The sequence below is a fragment of the Corvus hawaiiensis genome, chromosome 8 (assembly GCF_020740725.1).
Source record: "Corvus hawaiiensis isolate bCorHaw1 chromosome 8, bCorHaw1.pri.cur, whole genome shotgun sequence".
Lineage (NCBI taxonomy): Eukaryota > Metazoa > Chordata > Aves > Passeriformes > Corvidae > Corvus > Corvus hawaiiensis.
The window spans coordinates 17642269-17657254 of NC_063220.1; the positions used below are offsets into that span (position 1 = coordinate 17642269).

At 42.1% G+C, this 14986-nt stretch overlaps 2 protein-coding genes across 4 annotated transcripts in view; both read right to left on the reverse strand.

Annotated features, from left to right (window-relative positions):
- The window catches only part of LOC125329505 (putative lysosomal acid lipase/cholesteryl ester hydrolase), a 40032-nt gene extending 25830 nt beyond the window's left edge, over positions 1 to 14202 (reverse strand). Inside the window, exon 1 of the mRNA XM_048311626.1 lies at positions 14126 to 14202. The gene's annotated coding sequence lies outside the window, so the exon portion shown is untranslated. The remainder of the gene's footprint in view (positions 1 to 14125) is intronic.
- LOC125329504 (lysosomal acid lipase/cholesteryl ester hydrolase-like) lies at positions 48 to 14202 on the reverse strand. 3 transcript variants are annotated; one of them, XM_048311623.1, is made up of 12 exons: positions 14126 to 14202; positions 12308 to 12416; positions 11541 to 11726; positions 10621 to 10759; positions 9196 to 9310; positions 6995 to 7193; positions 6260 to 6369; positions 4604 to 4740; positions 3881 to 4021; positions 2683 to 2754; positions 1724 to 1792; positions 48 to 735 (listed from the first exon to the last, which is right to left on the reverse strand). In XM_048311623.1, the coding sequence occupies exons 3-12, from the start codon at positions 11564 to 11566 to the stop codon at positions 502 to 504; spliced, it is 1242 nt and encodes a 413-aa protein (XP_048167580.1). In that variant the 5' UTR covers positions 11567 to 11726; positions 12308 to 12416; positions 14126 to 14202; the 3' UTR covers positions 48 to 501. The 3 variants fall into 3 exon arrangements, with proteins under 3 accessions (XP_048167580.1, XP_048167582.1, XP_048167581.1); XM_048311625.1 differs by lacking the exon at positions 11541 to 11726; XM_048311624.1 differs by lacking the exons at positions 11541 to 11726; positions 12308 to 12416 and having other exon boundaries at positions 14126 to 14201.
- Positions 14203 to 14986: the final 784 nt, after the last annotated feature.

Consider the following 14986-nt stretch of genomic DNA (forward strand, 5'->3'; position numbering starts at 1 on the left):
CATTAAAGGGTAATTTGAAGAGGGAGGAAAAAAAGCCAAGTTCTCTGTCAAGGGGATCAATAATTTAATTTAAACAAAAGTGTTCATTTCAACAGAGAAATGATCGAATCACACTTTTGGGTCTCCATAGGAAGACAAAAACTGGGCATGAGAATGGGTACATAAGATATATATGAGAACAACAGAATTCAGGCTTAGAAAAATTAGTCTCGTAGAAATAAAAACTGTTGAAATTCAGTGATCCCTGCAGTATGTACTCAAATATATAAATATTTTCAGCTTTCATTCTTATATACCTCAAACTTCCCAGGAAGATAGCAGTCACAATAACACCATGGAAAACCTCAAATTATGAGGAAAGCAAGAAATAAATAAGAATAAATAAATACCTATACAGGTATCCATTATGTGTGTCCGTGTGTTTAGCTCTTCCCCAGATATCACCCTTATTGCCAAAGAGAAATTTTGGAGGTTTTTACAATCAACACTCTGCTCATGGTTTCAAAAATATTTTTTCATTAGTTCAATGATTTTCAGATACATTTTCTCAGTTGCATCAAGGCCCCAGATGAAATCAAGATGTCCCCATGCAGGAAAATGCTCATGGTAAATGAGATTAGTGATCCGAGGAAGTAGCCTTGCCATGTCTTTTGGGTCTGCAAATTTGTCCTCTCCACCACTCCAAACAGCAGTTGGTGTCCTTATCTCCTCTATCTTGTACACAGGAGGAGCAGTCTGTGGGACAGGGAGGAGAGCTGAGTGAATGCTGTTGTAGCAGAAGCTGTGTTTAGAGAAAGGTTTCTGTGCAAGCATCTCTCTTGGCTTTTTTCTTCTGCACTGCCTACAGTCAAACCATAAGGATGAAGGCCACCCTCTTATTGTTCGTTGCCCTAACCCCAGTCCCTGTCTATGGAATAACCCATCCTATTCCTGTTCTTTCTATAAAGCATGGCTAAGGGTTGCCTTGCAGATTGACTCCAGCTTGCACTCCTCAGAGGTGTGGGCAGGGAAAGAAGAGTGTTGGTATTTATCTGTGATGGACTGCGGAGATTTTTCCTGTGTATATTCAGAGTGGGAAGATCTATAAGTTTTTTGGGGGCATGAAGTGCAACTTTTGGTCTTAGTTTTTATGCTTGGAATTTAAGTGCCAAGGAAATAATTTGGCCATTTATAATTTCAATCTAGAAAATTTCTGAGACAGTGTGCAAGATAGAAGTGGCTGATTGTAGCTCTAGAGCCTTTCTGTTTGTGAAAAGCAGCATTTTGGTACAGCACAGGACACTGCCAGTCAAATGTGCTGCTTAAAAGTGAAATGATTGCCAGTCCACTGGAGAGGTCACTGTAGCTCTGAGATCCACTTCCTCTCTTAAATGAAAGGCAAACTTTGAGGATTTTTGGGGTAGTGAAGAGCTCTGTGCTCACCCAGTCCTAGGACTTGGGTGTGGTTCTTACTCATTTTTGCAATGACATGTAAGTTAACATGTCACTGGGCACACCCCTGCATTGGTAGGGGAGGCAAAATGAACTTCTGTTAATTGTCTGCAGGGTCTATCTCTGCCTTGTTTGTGAATAGGCTTTTACACTTGTGTGTGACTCAGCTGAAACATTATCTGAGACCACTCTCCCCCTTGTTAGTACTCACAGGCGCTAAAATTTGAATTTTTCTATTTCTAGTTTTACCAAGACCCAAGGAGGAGTTCTCAGGGAAGCCATTTTGCCTTACCTGGTTGTATTTCTTCATGTTTTCCTTAGAGCCATAGTCATAAGCTTGAAACTTGTCTGTATGTGCTACCTTTTAAAAGAAAATACAGAATAAAAGTGATGAGAGATGAAGAAGTAGAGTGAAGGAGGGATATTCCTGCCTGTGACTTAAGCCAAGGCTCAGGTAGTGGACTGTGAGTTACTCCCATACATTCCTCTGGCTGCAGGCTTCCAGGGTACTGAGGATAGATCACAAGGTAAGCGGCTTCCTTGCCTTTTCTCCTGCTAGATTTCTGTCCTGATCCTTATATTCCAGCCTCAGCATATTTTATTACTTAAACTCTTGTTTTACTACCTTAGGTACCTAAAGTTGGGGTCCCTATTTGTCATGCAGAGTTGGGTTCAGTTGTCACATGGAAAGAGAACCTGGGTGCCTATGTGTCAGGGCTATTACAAGTCTAGTGCAATATGCCTTGTAGGACTGGGGAATGAATACCTGGAGGTGTTTTGTTTGTTTTAGTAATTTAATTCTTTGCACAAACATGACAAGTAATTTCATTTGTGAGTGCTGTGTAATAAAGGGTGATAGAAAGTCAGTGTCTATTAGTTTAGAAAACCTTTGCTTCAAGGATTTAAGTAGCTGGGTATGTGCTAAAAATCTGTATGGTGCATTGTCTTTGCTATTTTATCTTCCTGTATCTGTCTTTGCTTTTTATGCACTTGATTTTGTTAGAGGCTGGCAAAATAGACCATAGAGTCACTAGCTGTCCAAGTTTTGTGTTCATTTCCTGCTGGGAATGCTTGTCTTCAGGAGCACATCTATATTCTAGACTGCATTAAATGTGCAGGTGTTCAAGGCAGTAGGTGAGAAGGTACGATGGTAATTTTCCCAAATCCAAAGCCTCTGGATTTTCCTGCAGGCTGTCAGTTGCATAAAAAGCAGCAGTAAGAGACTATTTACATGTCAATGTACAGTTATACCTGTTGCCAATGAATAATGTTCTGTACTGATGTTCCAGCAGGGGAATGTCCTACGTACACATCTATTCGACTCTGGAGAGAAAGCAGAAATCTTATAAAGACAGAGATCCAGTGCTGTGACAGAATAAAACTGTGAAGGAAGTGAGTTTCTAATATTAAAGAAGTCAGCTTACAAAACATTTTTTATAGTTCTGTTAAGGAGGTGTTCCATCTCCCTGGATTCTTCCTCAGCTATGTTATCTTGCACTGAGAACCACATTAGTGACTTAAGCAAGGCAGGAAATACCCTTAATGGTTTAGCTCTGCCATTCAAAAGCTGCTATTGCTTTTGCATTGAACCTTTGATTCCAACTGCTTTCCCATATGTACTTTTAAAAAGGATTATAGATGAAAAAAATGGGGCCAGTTGTTACAGATACTGCAGTAATAAACATTATACAGGCCAGCTTTTGCATACTTTCACCACTGTAAAGGGGACTGGCACCACAGTGTTCACAGATTGGCAAACAGAGGGAAAACTCTTCTGTCTCTCCTGTCCCCTCTGACTGACGCACAAGGGTTTGTGAATCCCACTGTAGGTGTGCTGCACTCCTCAGCACAGTGGAAAGGCTTTCTGTAGCTCTACACCTTGTGGATTGAGCTGTTGGGCCCTGTTCTAAGGTCAACAAAACCAGGAAAATGCCCCTTACAATAGTCTTTGGGACCAAGTTTTGGTGCAAATAGTCTGAAAATTAAGAAAGAGAGTTTTTTCCCTGTCTTTTAGGTATTTCAGTGTTCAGAGGACCCCCAGAGTCTATATACTAAGGAAGGAAACTGGCAACTGTATTGCCAAGAACTCTGACTTCATCACTCATTGTCTCTTTTTAAAGAACATCTGTGTGTGACCAAAATCTGGTTGGCTTAGCCCCAAAAGAGGGTACATCTTGATATATACAATATAGCTCCAATTTGGACTCAGTTCTTTCTTTCTGGCATTGGAATGTGCCTCGTTGTTGGTCCCACCCATCCCTAGCCCTAGCCATGCTGCTGCTGTTGGCAGTACACAATGTCCTGGCATTCCCTCAGCCTGCTGAGAACTGTGCTGTGGTTTAGGTGTGTTTACATGCGTGACGGTAACCAGACAAGGATGGAGTGCACAAATGTACCTTCCAAAATCCCTTTAGTTTTACCATGAGTAGGTGTTCTTGCATATACTTACCGTGTTGATATTTTTGATGCTGCCTCCAGCTATGTAACACAGAACATGGGCACAAAACTTATCCAGGCTTGTACAGAGCTGTGTCACGGGTCCTTTCAGAAATTCAATCTGGTGCGCGACTCCTTTGCAGCCAAGTACTAACTGAGGGAAAGGAAAAGTGCAACACCTTTTTTTCTTCTTACAGAAGAATTTTATGCAGGAAATTGTTGCTAATAGCCTAGCCTTCATAACACAGTATTCAAAGATTGCTGGAACAGCTTACCCTCACAGTACCCCTCAAAACACCCCATTTCCCATAGACCATAATTTATTCTTCCTCCTTCATATTACTATCACCAATCCTTGAGGAAGCCATCCTTCCATTTCTAGTGTGCTGACCTTAATGCCAACTCCTTTTTAAAGTCCCAGAGATCATCATGTCTGTTACTGCAGTTCTGGTTTAGTTCCTCCTGCATGAGGCCAGCAAAATTTTAGTTAAACAGCAGGAGTTCTAAAACAAGACAGTGTTTCACAAGTCTCCTACTTCACTGGGAGCTGCTGCTACAAGCTTAATATCCTGACTATTTTCCCCACAGGATTAAGGAACAGAGTTTTTGAGACCACTCAATTCATCCAGACCTCAGTGTCAGCATGTCACTTGTTTGGGAATGCTTGGTCTCAGTTTGAGTGAGCCCTGTGAAGGTTAGTGAGGCATTGGACCTCTTAGAAGAAAAAATTACATACCCTGAGCAGTGGTTCAGGAAAATTTGTTAACTTAATCAGAGGACTTGTAGCATGTGAGCATACAGTTACTGGGCCCACAGCAAAGAACACTTTCACCCGTTTAGCCAGCTCAGGGTATGTAGAAAATGCTATGAAGCCTGAAAATACAAAAGAGACAGGCTGAGTTAGTGAAGATATCCTCCACAGACAAATTAAAGACATAAACAGCAGATAGCAAACAAGAAATGATAGTAGATTTTCAGCCCATTGTCTGTTGTTCATGTTTGTGCTGCATGTTTTACTCAAGAAAATTGTTGGAGCTAAGTTCTGAAACTAATTTTATTTAGGAGGCAAAGTTCATTTTGAGGTTTAGAGCATGTCTGGGCATTGTCATTATCAGAACAGTTTTTGTAGGCAACATGTCAGTGAGGTTTTGGAGATAACACCAATTCCCTCTAAAGTTCAAGGAACTCTCATAAAAAATGAGTTTTTCTAATTAGAGTCTCTAAAGATCTATGCATGTTTATGCTTTCACGAAACTATAGAATAATTAGCTAAATAGTGGGAGCTTTGTGTGTTTTCAAGCAATTATTTGCATCACAGGCAGATGAAGAAAATCTAGATTGTTAGTTTATTTTGCCATGAGGGTCTTTAAATACTCTTACGAGAGGCAAAGAAAAAAAAGGTCAGAATTTGTGACAATATATGATTTTTCCATATTTAATTTTCTTTTTTTCTCGGTTGTTTACACTAATGAACTGACAGTTGCTACTTTCTAATCTATGTTCATTCATGGATCTTACACATAAACCATAAACACCAAGAACTTTCAACTGATGCTAAAAGAAAGTTAGCTGCATTTAGGGGCCATGAACTGAGTAATAACAAAAGCTGCACCTAAGAAAAAATAAACTACTAATATTTTTGCTTTCCTAATTTTTGGTCTCTGGCACTATGTTTTTAAACAGCAATGTGGCCAGTTACAGCCACTCATGAACTACAATTTAAGTTGTAAGATTGACAGTAAGTCATGACTTAGTAATGTTGAGGTTATTTTTCCTTGCCTTCAAGCAATTTAATTTAAATTAATGTATTCATTTAAATTATTTTGTGGACTGTTTCATCTTTTTGATTTTTCAATCCTATTCACAAGAACAAGCTCCCCAAGGAAGTGTTCACAGCACCAGTTCTGACAGAGTTCAAGAAGTATTTGGACACTGCTCTCAGGTACATGGTGTAAACATTGGGGCTGGCCTGGGAAGGGCCAGGAGTTGGCCTTCAGTGATTCTTGTATGTCTCTTCCAGCTCAGGATGTTCTATGGTTCTATGATTCTAATTGTCTGTCTTAATACAGAAGAACTTCATGTAAATTCCTGTTGCTGAGAAAAATACCCAATGCCAGTACCAGAAGTACCCAGTAAATGACCATTTCTACGTTCTATGTAATTATTTAAAAAGTTGAACTATCACTGCATCCTCTATTAAGTTTATTTGCTTATTAAGGGTAACCAAATCTGATTTTAGAAAAGTTTTGCACATTTTCCAAGTCTCAACCCAGAAAAATCTCTATGTTTTTCTAAGTCTCTAGAAACTAGAAGAACAACAGAATCAGTGGGGAGAGTCACCTACTGATCAAAGAGGAACACCAACGGTTGTGAAAAATTCTCCTGATGTTACCTGAAGCTGACCCTTCGGAGTGACCAATATAGTAAACATCCTTCTGTCCGGTTTTATTCATGATGAAGTACAGCTCTGCTGGAATATCGTATTTACCCATTTCATCGAAGCTACAGGGAGAAACACAAAAAGCTGGCAGACAATTTGACTATCACAGTGAGTTACTGATTGTCAGTTTTGTTCATTGCACCAAGCAGGACCCATTGAAGGAGGAGGTTGCACAGTGTGTCTGCATCCTTGCTTGAGCTGGGGAAGTGGGCAGAGGGGTGCAGCTGTACAGCCTGGCTGCCTGATGCCTTGGGCTCTGTGTGGAGGAGGTGCCAGTTTCATCTGACAGCTGCAGCCCTTGGGGAACTGAATTTATTCAGTGCTTTCACCTGCACATGTTACAAAACACATTTCTCACTTGGTTGAATTCAACTGTGAGAGATCCGATTTCTAGACAAGACTGCTCAGCATGTTCCAGCTGAGGTTGTTGCTCTCCCTCTCACAGTACTGTCTCCCTTTTCCTCATCATCCCATTTCATTTCCCAGTCTCTGAAATCTCTTTCCCAGCCCATCCTCCCAGCTCTGAGTAGTAGTGAGCATCCTTCTTTTTCTGGTTCTTTACTTTCCTGGGTTGATGTAGATCCTATTCTTATGCTAGTTCAGGTAAAAGCCATCAGGCTGAAGATATCTAGTCCCCCTGGAGTTTCTATGTTGAGTCTTTTGAGTCTTTTTCTCTCTACTGAGTACCTGAACTGCCAGAACTCTTTCTGGCAGGGCTTAAGCGTCTTGTGTTTTAAAGACCAAGTGTTCCCTCGGCTGTTTCCCAACCAGACATCATAGCCAGCATCTGCGAGGAGGAAGCCCAAGCTGTTGTTGGGCAGGTTGGAAATCCAGTGAGTAGCATCTCCTAGAAAAGCATGCTGTAGGAACACGGCAGGCCTTTGCCCTGAAAAACATGAAAATATTCTTATATTGGAGCAGCAATTAATGTGTATTTAATATTGGAGTGCAGAGTTCAGTCTGTGAGAGGTTTCCCCATTCAAGAATCTCCCAGGAGAACTATGCATAGATATTGGTTTGACAAACCTGAAGAATTTTTTCCATGCAAGCAGAAACCATTTAATGACATTTCATAACCATTTTATGACAGGTCTGGCAAATAAAGAATTTACTGAGGATGCCTGTGCTACCTCCTCTTGCACTGGAAAGCCAACTTACAGCCCCTATGCTGAAACCATCTACTCAAAGCTGACAAGTGCTGAAGGCATAACAGTGCATGGAAGACAAAGAAAAATTAATCCAAAGAAGGAAATCCATGCTTAGGCAACCACTGAGCAAGGTTGAGAGGCCCCTGATCTAACTCAGTTAGCCTCACTTTGAGAGTCTGGATGGTCCAAATGATTTCCAAAAGAGATCCATTTAGGGGAAGGCATCCAAATAAATAATTCTATAATACTAACAAGGACTAATAGTTGAAGTAGCAGTATCCAGGGTACCTCAAAATCCAGCTAGAAATTTTTATTCAATTCAGAAAATGTGATTGTCATACATGAAATCCCTATTTGTGCTTGGTCTTTGCATATTAAGTGCTTTAATTAATTAATTTTGAGTTAAATATTTTTAAATTGAATGTTAAAATTAACCCATCAGCCCAGGTACAAAAATCCAGTTCCATTATCAGTGTTTTCAATTGTTTAAAGTAGCTTATTAAGAGAGTTGCTCCCTTTTCAAACTTCAAACCACCTATACACGATAAGAGTTACCTTTCCTGTGTTTACTGTATACTTTTACAAGTGTTTTAAGATGTGTTGGATGTATTTTAGTACTTTTTTTAGGTGTTTCCACTTGCATTCTGATTCCAAGGCCAAAAACCCCAGTCTAATAGCCAGCAGCTATTTTTAGCCATGGCCATTACTCTGCAGGCAAGTCCCATGGCAACCTGAATACCTGAATTTTAATGAAGGCATTGTAGCTCCCTTATCTCAACTAATACCACCCCCCCACCCCCCGACAACGATGAGCCATTGGTGGACGTGATCCATCAAAGGGAAAGCACCAATCGCTTTGGACCGAAGGGGCGGGCTGTGGGCGGACTGGGGGGGGGGGGGGGGGGGCAGAGCAAAGACACTATAAAAAGGACGAAGCGGAGAGGTGGGGTCTCTTTTCCCCTCTTGCTCTCTCCAGGCTAGCTGTGGGAGACGTTGGTGCTGGGTGTTAAAAGCCTGCTCCTATTAAGGAGCCATTAGTAATTTTTTTTTACTTTGGACCAGCTAAAAGTCAGCCCAGCGCTGCAAGTTCTTTTTCTCTACCTGAGGTCTAGTGCTGTCTCAGCCAGAAGATCTCAAATCCCTGCGCTCCTGGGGCATACCATCTACTGAGCCATAGGATCCCAAATTTTTACATTTTTCTAATTTCTGTAATTTTTCAGTTTTTCTGTTTTCAATAAATTTATCTTTTTAAGAGTTGTCTCATTTCTCACAGTGATGAAACTGATGAAATGCATTTGCTTTTCACTGACTACCTGATTTCTTACCTCCTTCCTTAAGAATATCTCTGTCCTTCAGAAGCCTGGGAATTAATATTCATATGCCTAACCTCAGAGGCTTTGTAGTCAGGCTACTATTTTATATGTATATTATTTAGGTTGTTAATGCAAAACCTTCCCAAATCCAGTTTACCAGTCTACCTGCCAGACTGTTTGAGGGAAAAAAAACCCAAACCCAACCCTTGGATATAACACAATTATTAGAAAAGTCTGAAGTAAGGACAGAGACACTGAATGTGCTGACTTCAGATGGATTCAGTATTGGAGTCACCTTTCTGACTAGGTACTCTTGTGGAGACGGAAAGGTATGGAACATGCCATTGCATGTGCAAAGGGGAAAGATGGGGAATCCATGTAAGAGTTGGCTCTCAGACCTTCCTTGTGCCCTATAACTGTGTCACACCTGTATTTTGGTCATTCCTCCCAGTGGGAATTCTGTAAACAACAAGAATGTATCCATCCTCTGTTGTAACTTCATATTCCTCGCTGGGGTATCCATGGTATCGGATAATTTCACTCTGGGAAAGCCAAAGGAGAGTTTGTTAACACGCCAGTTGTCCTGTTCTGGAGCCTAACCAAGATGAGCAGTGTGCATGTGGGATGTGCTATGGTGGTAGTGTAAGACCCTGGCCACAGAGACCATGGCTGAGAATAAACACTACAGGCCTTGTAAAAAGATGAAGCAAAGTCCTCTTCAGACCTGTTTAGGTTTAGCTGGTGGTTGTCTGGTTTTCAGCCCCCTATTATGGGACAAAGCAGAACTGTGCTGAGTGACTAACTCCCTTCTGGGAGATAGTTTGTCATGTTATGCAAGGCTGATTAGGATTGTACAATTTCTACAGATTAAAGACGCAGCCATATCTGTATAAGACGATGTCAAAAGCTGTGGGGACGGTCCATAATGAATACTTTCTTGTCAAAGTGTGGCTAGGCAAGCCATGCATGCAAGGCAAACAAGGGTGGAGATCTAGTCAAAGGAACTAATGAGACCACCTACACCTAATTATGCATGAACTCTGAGAAAATCTCTGGTGACTCAGGGCAAGGCATCTTTGATTAGTTTGCATTGTGAGAATCCGTAGAAGGGGTTCAACCTCCCTTACCACTGTTCTGAGCAAACAGTTTGTTATGGAAGGGCAGGCCTTTGCTTCACTTGAGATAAGAAACCAGCCTTTGCCTCCACTGCAAAGGAATTCTTCTCTGTGGCAGCCCAGACTGTTTGGATAGAAGAACCAAGGTTTCCTCAGGCTAGTGCTGGAGGGTTCTTTGTTCTCTTGCCAGGTTTGCACTCCTCCCCTTATGTAGTAGCCTGAAATACCAACATGTGTTGAGAAAGCTGACTGCAAACAGGTATCGTGAGGCATGACACAGCTCCATATTTATCATATATCTGTTGGGGTTCACCCTAAATGCAGGCAGCAGAAGTCTGTTTTTCAGTTTGGTACGGACTGGAGCATGTAGTCTGTTCTCTGTCTGCAGTCCAGGGCTGAGTCTGGCTGCTGGGATCAAAATTCCACAGTCTGGATCTCCAGTGGCCCTCAGGAGGTTCTGAGGAGTTGCCTAGCCTTGGAAGCAAAGGTAGCAGACAGCAGTCCCCATTGCAGTACTATGTGTCTGTCTTCATGCAACATGCAAGAGGCACATCTGTCCCTGGCATGTTCAGAGCCAGCCCTCTCTGTGGCTGTGACCCTGAGGCAGTGGTTTTGGAAACAGCAGGGTGGGGAAACAGGAAATGCAGAAGGGGCTCTTCTTAGCTTTCTGGAAAGGACTGTTAGTTATGTAACTGTAAGGGAAGATTTAGAAAGGGAGAGAAGGTGACCCTACTTACAACATTCATGAAACATTCGGGGTCGCGACTCTTCTTACAGCGGCTTGTGTCAGCACTCGGAATGGAGGCTGCTGTGAATCCTGCTGAAAAAGCAATTCCTTGGGAGCAGAGCAGCATGAAGAGGCACCACATCTTGAGGCTGTGTGGAAGAGCACATGAAGGGGTGTTTGTGTTAGGAAGAGAGTGGTGTGGAATTCCACAGGAAGACCCAAGAGGAGTCTCCTATAGGTTGCCCGAAGTCTGCTCCCCAAGGGCTGCTGGAATAAGTACTTGTGTGAGGAGGGGCTGGCTGCAGCTCACCCTGTTTAACAGGTAGGGTTGCAGAACAGGAGAGGAAAACACCTGGGCATACCATGCCATATTCTTATGCCTGAGCATTCTGCAGATTACAAGGGAACTGAGGTTGGTAGACAGGGCCAGCTCTTGGCACGAGCCTAGCAGAAGCTTGACAAAGAAACGTGAGCACCTGAGATGACCATCACCCAGCTTGTCTGCCTTTATCAGTCTCCAACCTTCTGCCAGCAGGAGAGATGAAAGGAGAAGAAAGCACTGTTTGTTTCCTGTCTCCTCAGGAGTGAGGTGAAAGAGATTCAGGATGGCTCTCTTTAGACCTGCCCTTTCTTCCTCTGGGACTGAATGCTATTCTTGTGTCTGTCACTGGTATGCTGGGGTGAGGAATCACATAATGAAGATCATGAAGGGGCCAGGAGTAATTCAGGCACTCTGTGAGGAGGTTTAATGGACTTAAGGCAACATGCTTGCACCACTTCAGTGCCATTTGTGCTTTCCTCATAGGGTGATGTGACCCCGAACATGATAAAGTTCTGTTTGAAATCAGTTCCTCTGAGAATATGAAGGAAACAAGGTGACCATGTGTGGCTCCTCAAAATCCCCGTGAGTCAGTTCCTAGTCAGCCTTACCTTTTGGCTACCAGCCGAGCAGCCATGAGGAATAAGCAATGGATCCTGACACTGCCTTTGTTCTGCCAAGGGCCTGTCTCCGTTACCTCTTAGAAATGGTTGTCCGTAGCGCAAATCTTGTATTGGTCACAGGGAAGTGAGACCTTGCTCTTTCCTGGGATGACTGATGGTTCCAGATTAGCTTTTCTGAATAGAAATTGAGAGTGCAGTCGATCTAGCACCAGTTTATGCCAACTCCACATACAGTAGATATACTTCCCAGTTTTGGTTTTTATTTTCCAGAGCCCAGGTCAATGAGTGCAGGAACACTGCTCTCTCTGAGCTTCCCAGACTTTTTTTTCAACAAGATAATTTTGACTCAAACATCCCTTAGAAAAGAGAAGAACGGATTCTGTGACCCAGATAGTTACTGAGTGTGGTATTATAGTAAGAACTCTTTGAAAAGCAAGAGCTTGCAAGTTCAGTGCTCCTTGCTTATTCTTTCTGAAGAACTGCACAAAAAAAGATTAATCCATGAAGCTCAGTACTGTGCTTACATATTCAGGAAAAGCCACATCATACATCATACATCAAATTTTTGTTGTATGCTGTGCTTTAATGTGTGAGGAGAGAATGGCGTCTGTGAGGAGAACAGTAGCCGTCATTCTGCATGTGTATAAAGTCCATAAAGACCAGGCAGGAGACTTAAATGTTCACCAGTAGAATCCATGGGACTTAATGCCATGTAAAGCTTCAGCTCATCATGGCATCTTGTAAGATTGCCTCACCAATAATGACTGGGAACACCACTGCTCTTGCAGGCTTGGCTTCCTCAGAAGAAGAGGACACGCTTCTGTGACCATGGTGTTTTTGTGTTAGTTCACCCTCCTGTCCATCCTGCAATTAAATTTTGGTGTAATTGTCAAATATCTGCCAACTCCAGCACTGAGATACAAGCCTGCACAGTGATGGGGTTTGCAGCAGTTCCTGAGGACTTTTTGTCAGGGAAGGACTACTCGAGAGCATTCAGCCTTGCTGGGGGGATGGCAGGCAAAGGCAGCAGGTGTGTAGTCAGCAGCAGCCAGCAAGAGTGAGCTTGCACTCAAACCCAAGCTTACAGTTTTTGTTAGGAAGTTAAGCAGACTCAGGACACAAGTCTTTCTGGAACAAGGCATTAGACATGGAGAATGCAATTTTTAATGATGAACAAGAGGTTCTCATGTAGCCACATGTTTCTTGAGTCTGCTTCTAGCATAAGACGTCTGCTATGATGAGACATGGTACTCTGTGAAGCTTATTTGTACTCAGGAATGTTCAATATGAAGATCAAGAGAGAATAAGGAAGCATTCCCCATCAAGCAATGGGGAAGAAGAACAGAATTTGTGGGATGAGAGAGAACTAAATGAGGAAAATACATTTTGACTTTTAGTGATCTTTAATTTAACCTTTATATTTGACAGAACAAATTTTAAGAAGTCAAGCTTCATGAGTCATCAAACAGTTGAAATGAGGCAGCATTTGGAAACACCCAAAACTTTAAACCTAGCATCAAACCACACTTCATTAGATTTCCTTTGTATATCAAATACTTCTTAATTTTTGTTGTCAAAGCAGGAAGCCTCACAACTTCATACTCAGGCAGTGCAACACTGTTTTCTTTCTGTTTTACTCTGTTCTAGTGGGAGTAAAATATGCCTCCCTACCCCTGCACTGGGAATCTCAATTTGGCAAGAAAAAGTTCTACTAATATCTCAGCTTGTTTTCAAATCACTACCAAGATTAGTTGAAGCAATGAAGAGGCTTATTTAACCCTCTTGTTAAGGTAAACGTTCCTCAACGCACTCTGTGATCACCCGGCTTAGCTGGCATGGCTTATGGACTTCCAGATATTAACCTTTTACTCAGGTGCAGGGGGCCAAGTAGCATCAATCTTGGCAGGCCACTGCTCCCTTAAACTCAAGGAATAAAGACATGAACAGCTGATTTCATCCAGTGAGATGAAGTCATAAGTAACTATTGAGCATGGTGAACTATCATAAAAGAATATGCTTAGATGGTAAAAAGATCAGAGAGACAAATGCCCTTGAAAGTTCCTCTGCATGCTTTTAAGATTTAGTGAAGCTAAAATACAAGCCATTCTGAAAATTGCCCTTCTATCCTTGTGCCTTAAGCAATCTAAAATTTATTATATAGAAGCTTTAAGGCATACACACACCGACCAGAAGAGCAACTGTGACTAAACATGCATGAGAATATGCTGCCTTACTCACTAACAAAACATACATATGCATTGTATGGAAGGAACAGGAGGTTCAGATTGCACACGTTTCAATACTTGCACATTCATTCCCTTGTTCTCAGACTGAAGAAAACAACTAGAAAAAAATTAAATAGTTGCCCTTTTCCTTCCTTTTGTGCAGGTCAAACTTCTTTGTCTTCTAGTTCAAGCAAAGAAGCACTTCTGTGCCTAGCAATAGGCTTACAGATGAGAGAGAAAAAACACTGTTTATTTTTACTACCAGCTGCAAAAGAGCAAGACATCACATCTTTATGGAGACAGGAAATAGAGAAAGAGACCATGAATGTGTATGTATAAGTAACTTACCTCTGCTTTGATTGCCTTGCTTCTGTCTTCTGCCACGGTCCCTGGTCCTTCTCCACCAGCAGACTGATCCACTGGCAGCAACCTGCGCCGACAAAAGGAAGTCAAAACAAAATGAGCAGTTCAGGGAAGCAGCTGTGAGTGTCATGAGTTGGCAGCACGTATTGTAGAGCGTGTTTAAGTGCTGATTTGGCAGTATTTCAGAAGTGGGGAAATCTTTGTGATGACAAAGATTATCTGGTTTAATCCACCACCCCAAAATGCAGCTTGGAGCAGGAGAGTGTACTGTGTACCTATAAATCAGCGGTTAGCATGTTTAGCTGGGACCTGGGTGTTGCAGGTCACTGGGTCTGTGGCAGACCTTGATCTGTACTGTTACCCACCTGAGGGGCTGCTTCAAATGTAATCTTTTAAGATGAAAAAGAGGAAGTGTCCAGCTTTTCTCAACATAGTGTCTCAAGAACACTGACTCTGCAATTGCTTTTCATTTGGTTTATGTTAACTTTAACATTACAGACTGACCTGTTTTCCAGTGAGCAGCACAACTCATGAAACCCAGCTTATTCTGCATTAATCATACTCCAGTGCCAAGGAAGGCTTGAACATGACATGTAACCTTTCTCCCAGTGAGGGAACAAACAAGTGTTCTTGTTTATCCTAAGCCATTTTCATCACCTCTGAAAACATGGTATCTGGAGATCTTTGCTTAACGGCTGAATTAGCTGTAGTCAGCCTGGGGGCTCTGTCCTCACTGAGATTGGCTTGATGACCATGGGCAGAAGGACTCGTTCTGTGTCCTTGGGCAGCTGGGCTATAAACTAAGTAGAATCCTCCTACGTGAGGATCAGCCTGTTCAGCCAATTA

Coding starts and splice junctions, on each gene's coding strand:
- LOC125329504 (XM_048311623.1), bottom strand. CDS start 11,566: ATGGCTGCTCGGCTGGTAGCCAAAAG. Junction 2,755..3,880: donor GCATCAAAAATATCAACACG/GTAAGTATATGC, acceptor CTTTCTCTCCAG/AGTCGAATAGATGTGTACGT. Junction 1,793..2,682: donor ACATTATTCATTGGCAACAG/GTATAACTGTAC, acceptor TTCTTTTAAAAG/GTAGCACATACAGACAAGTT.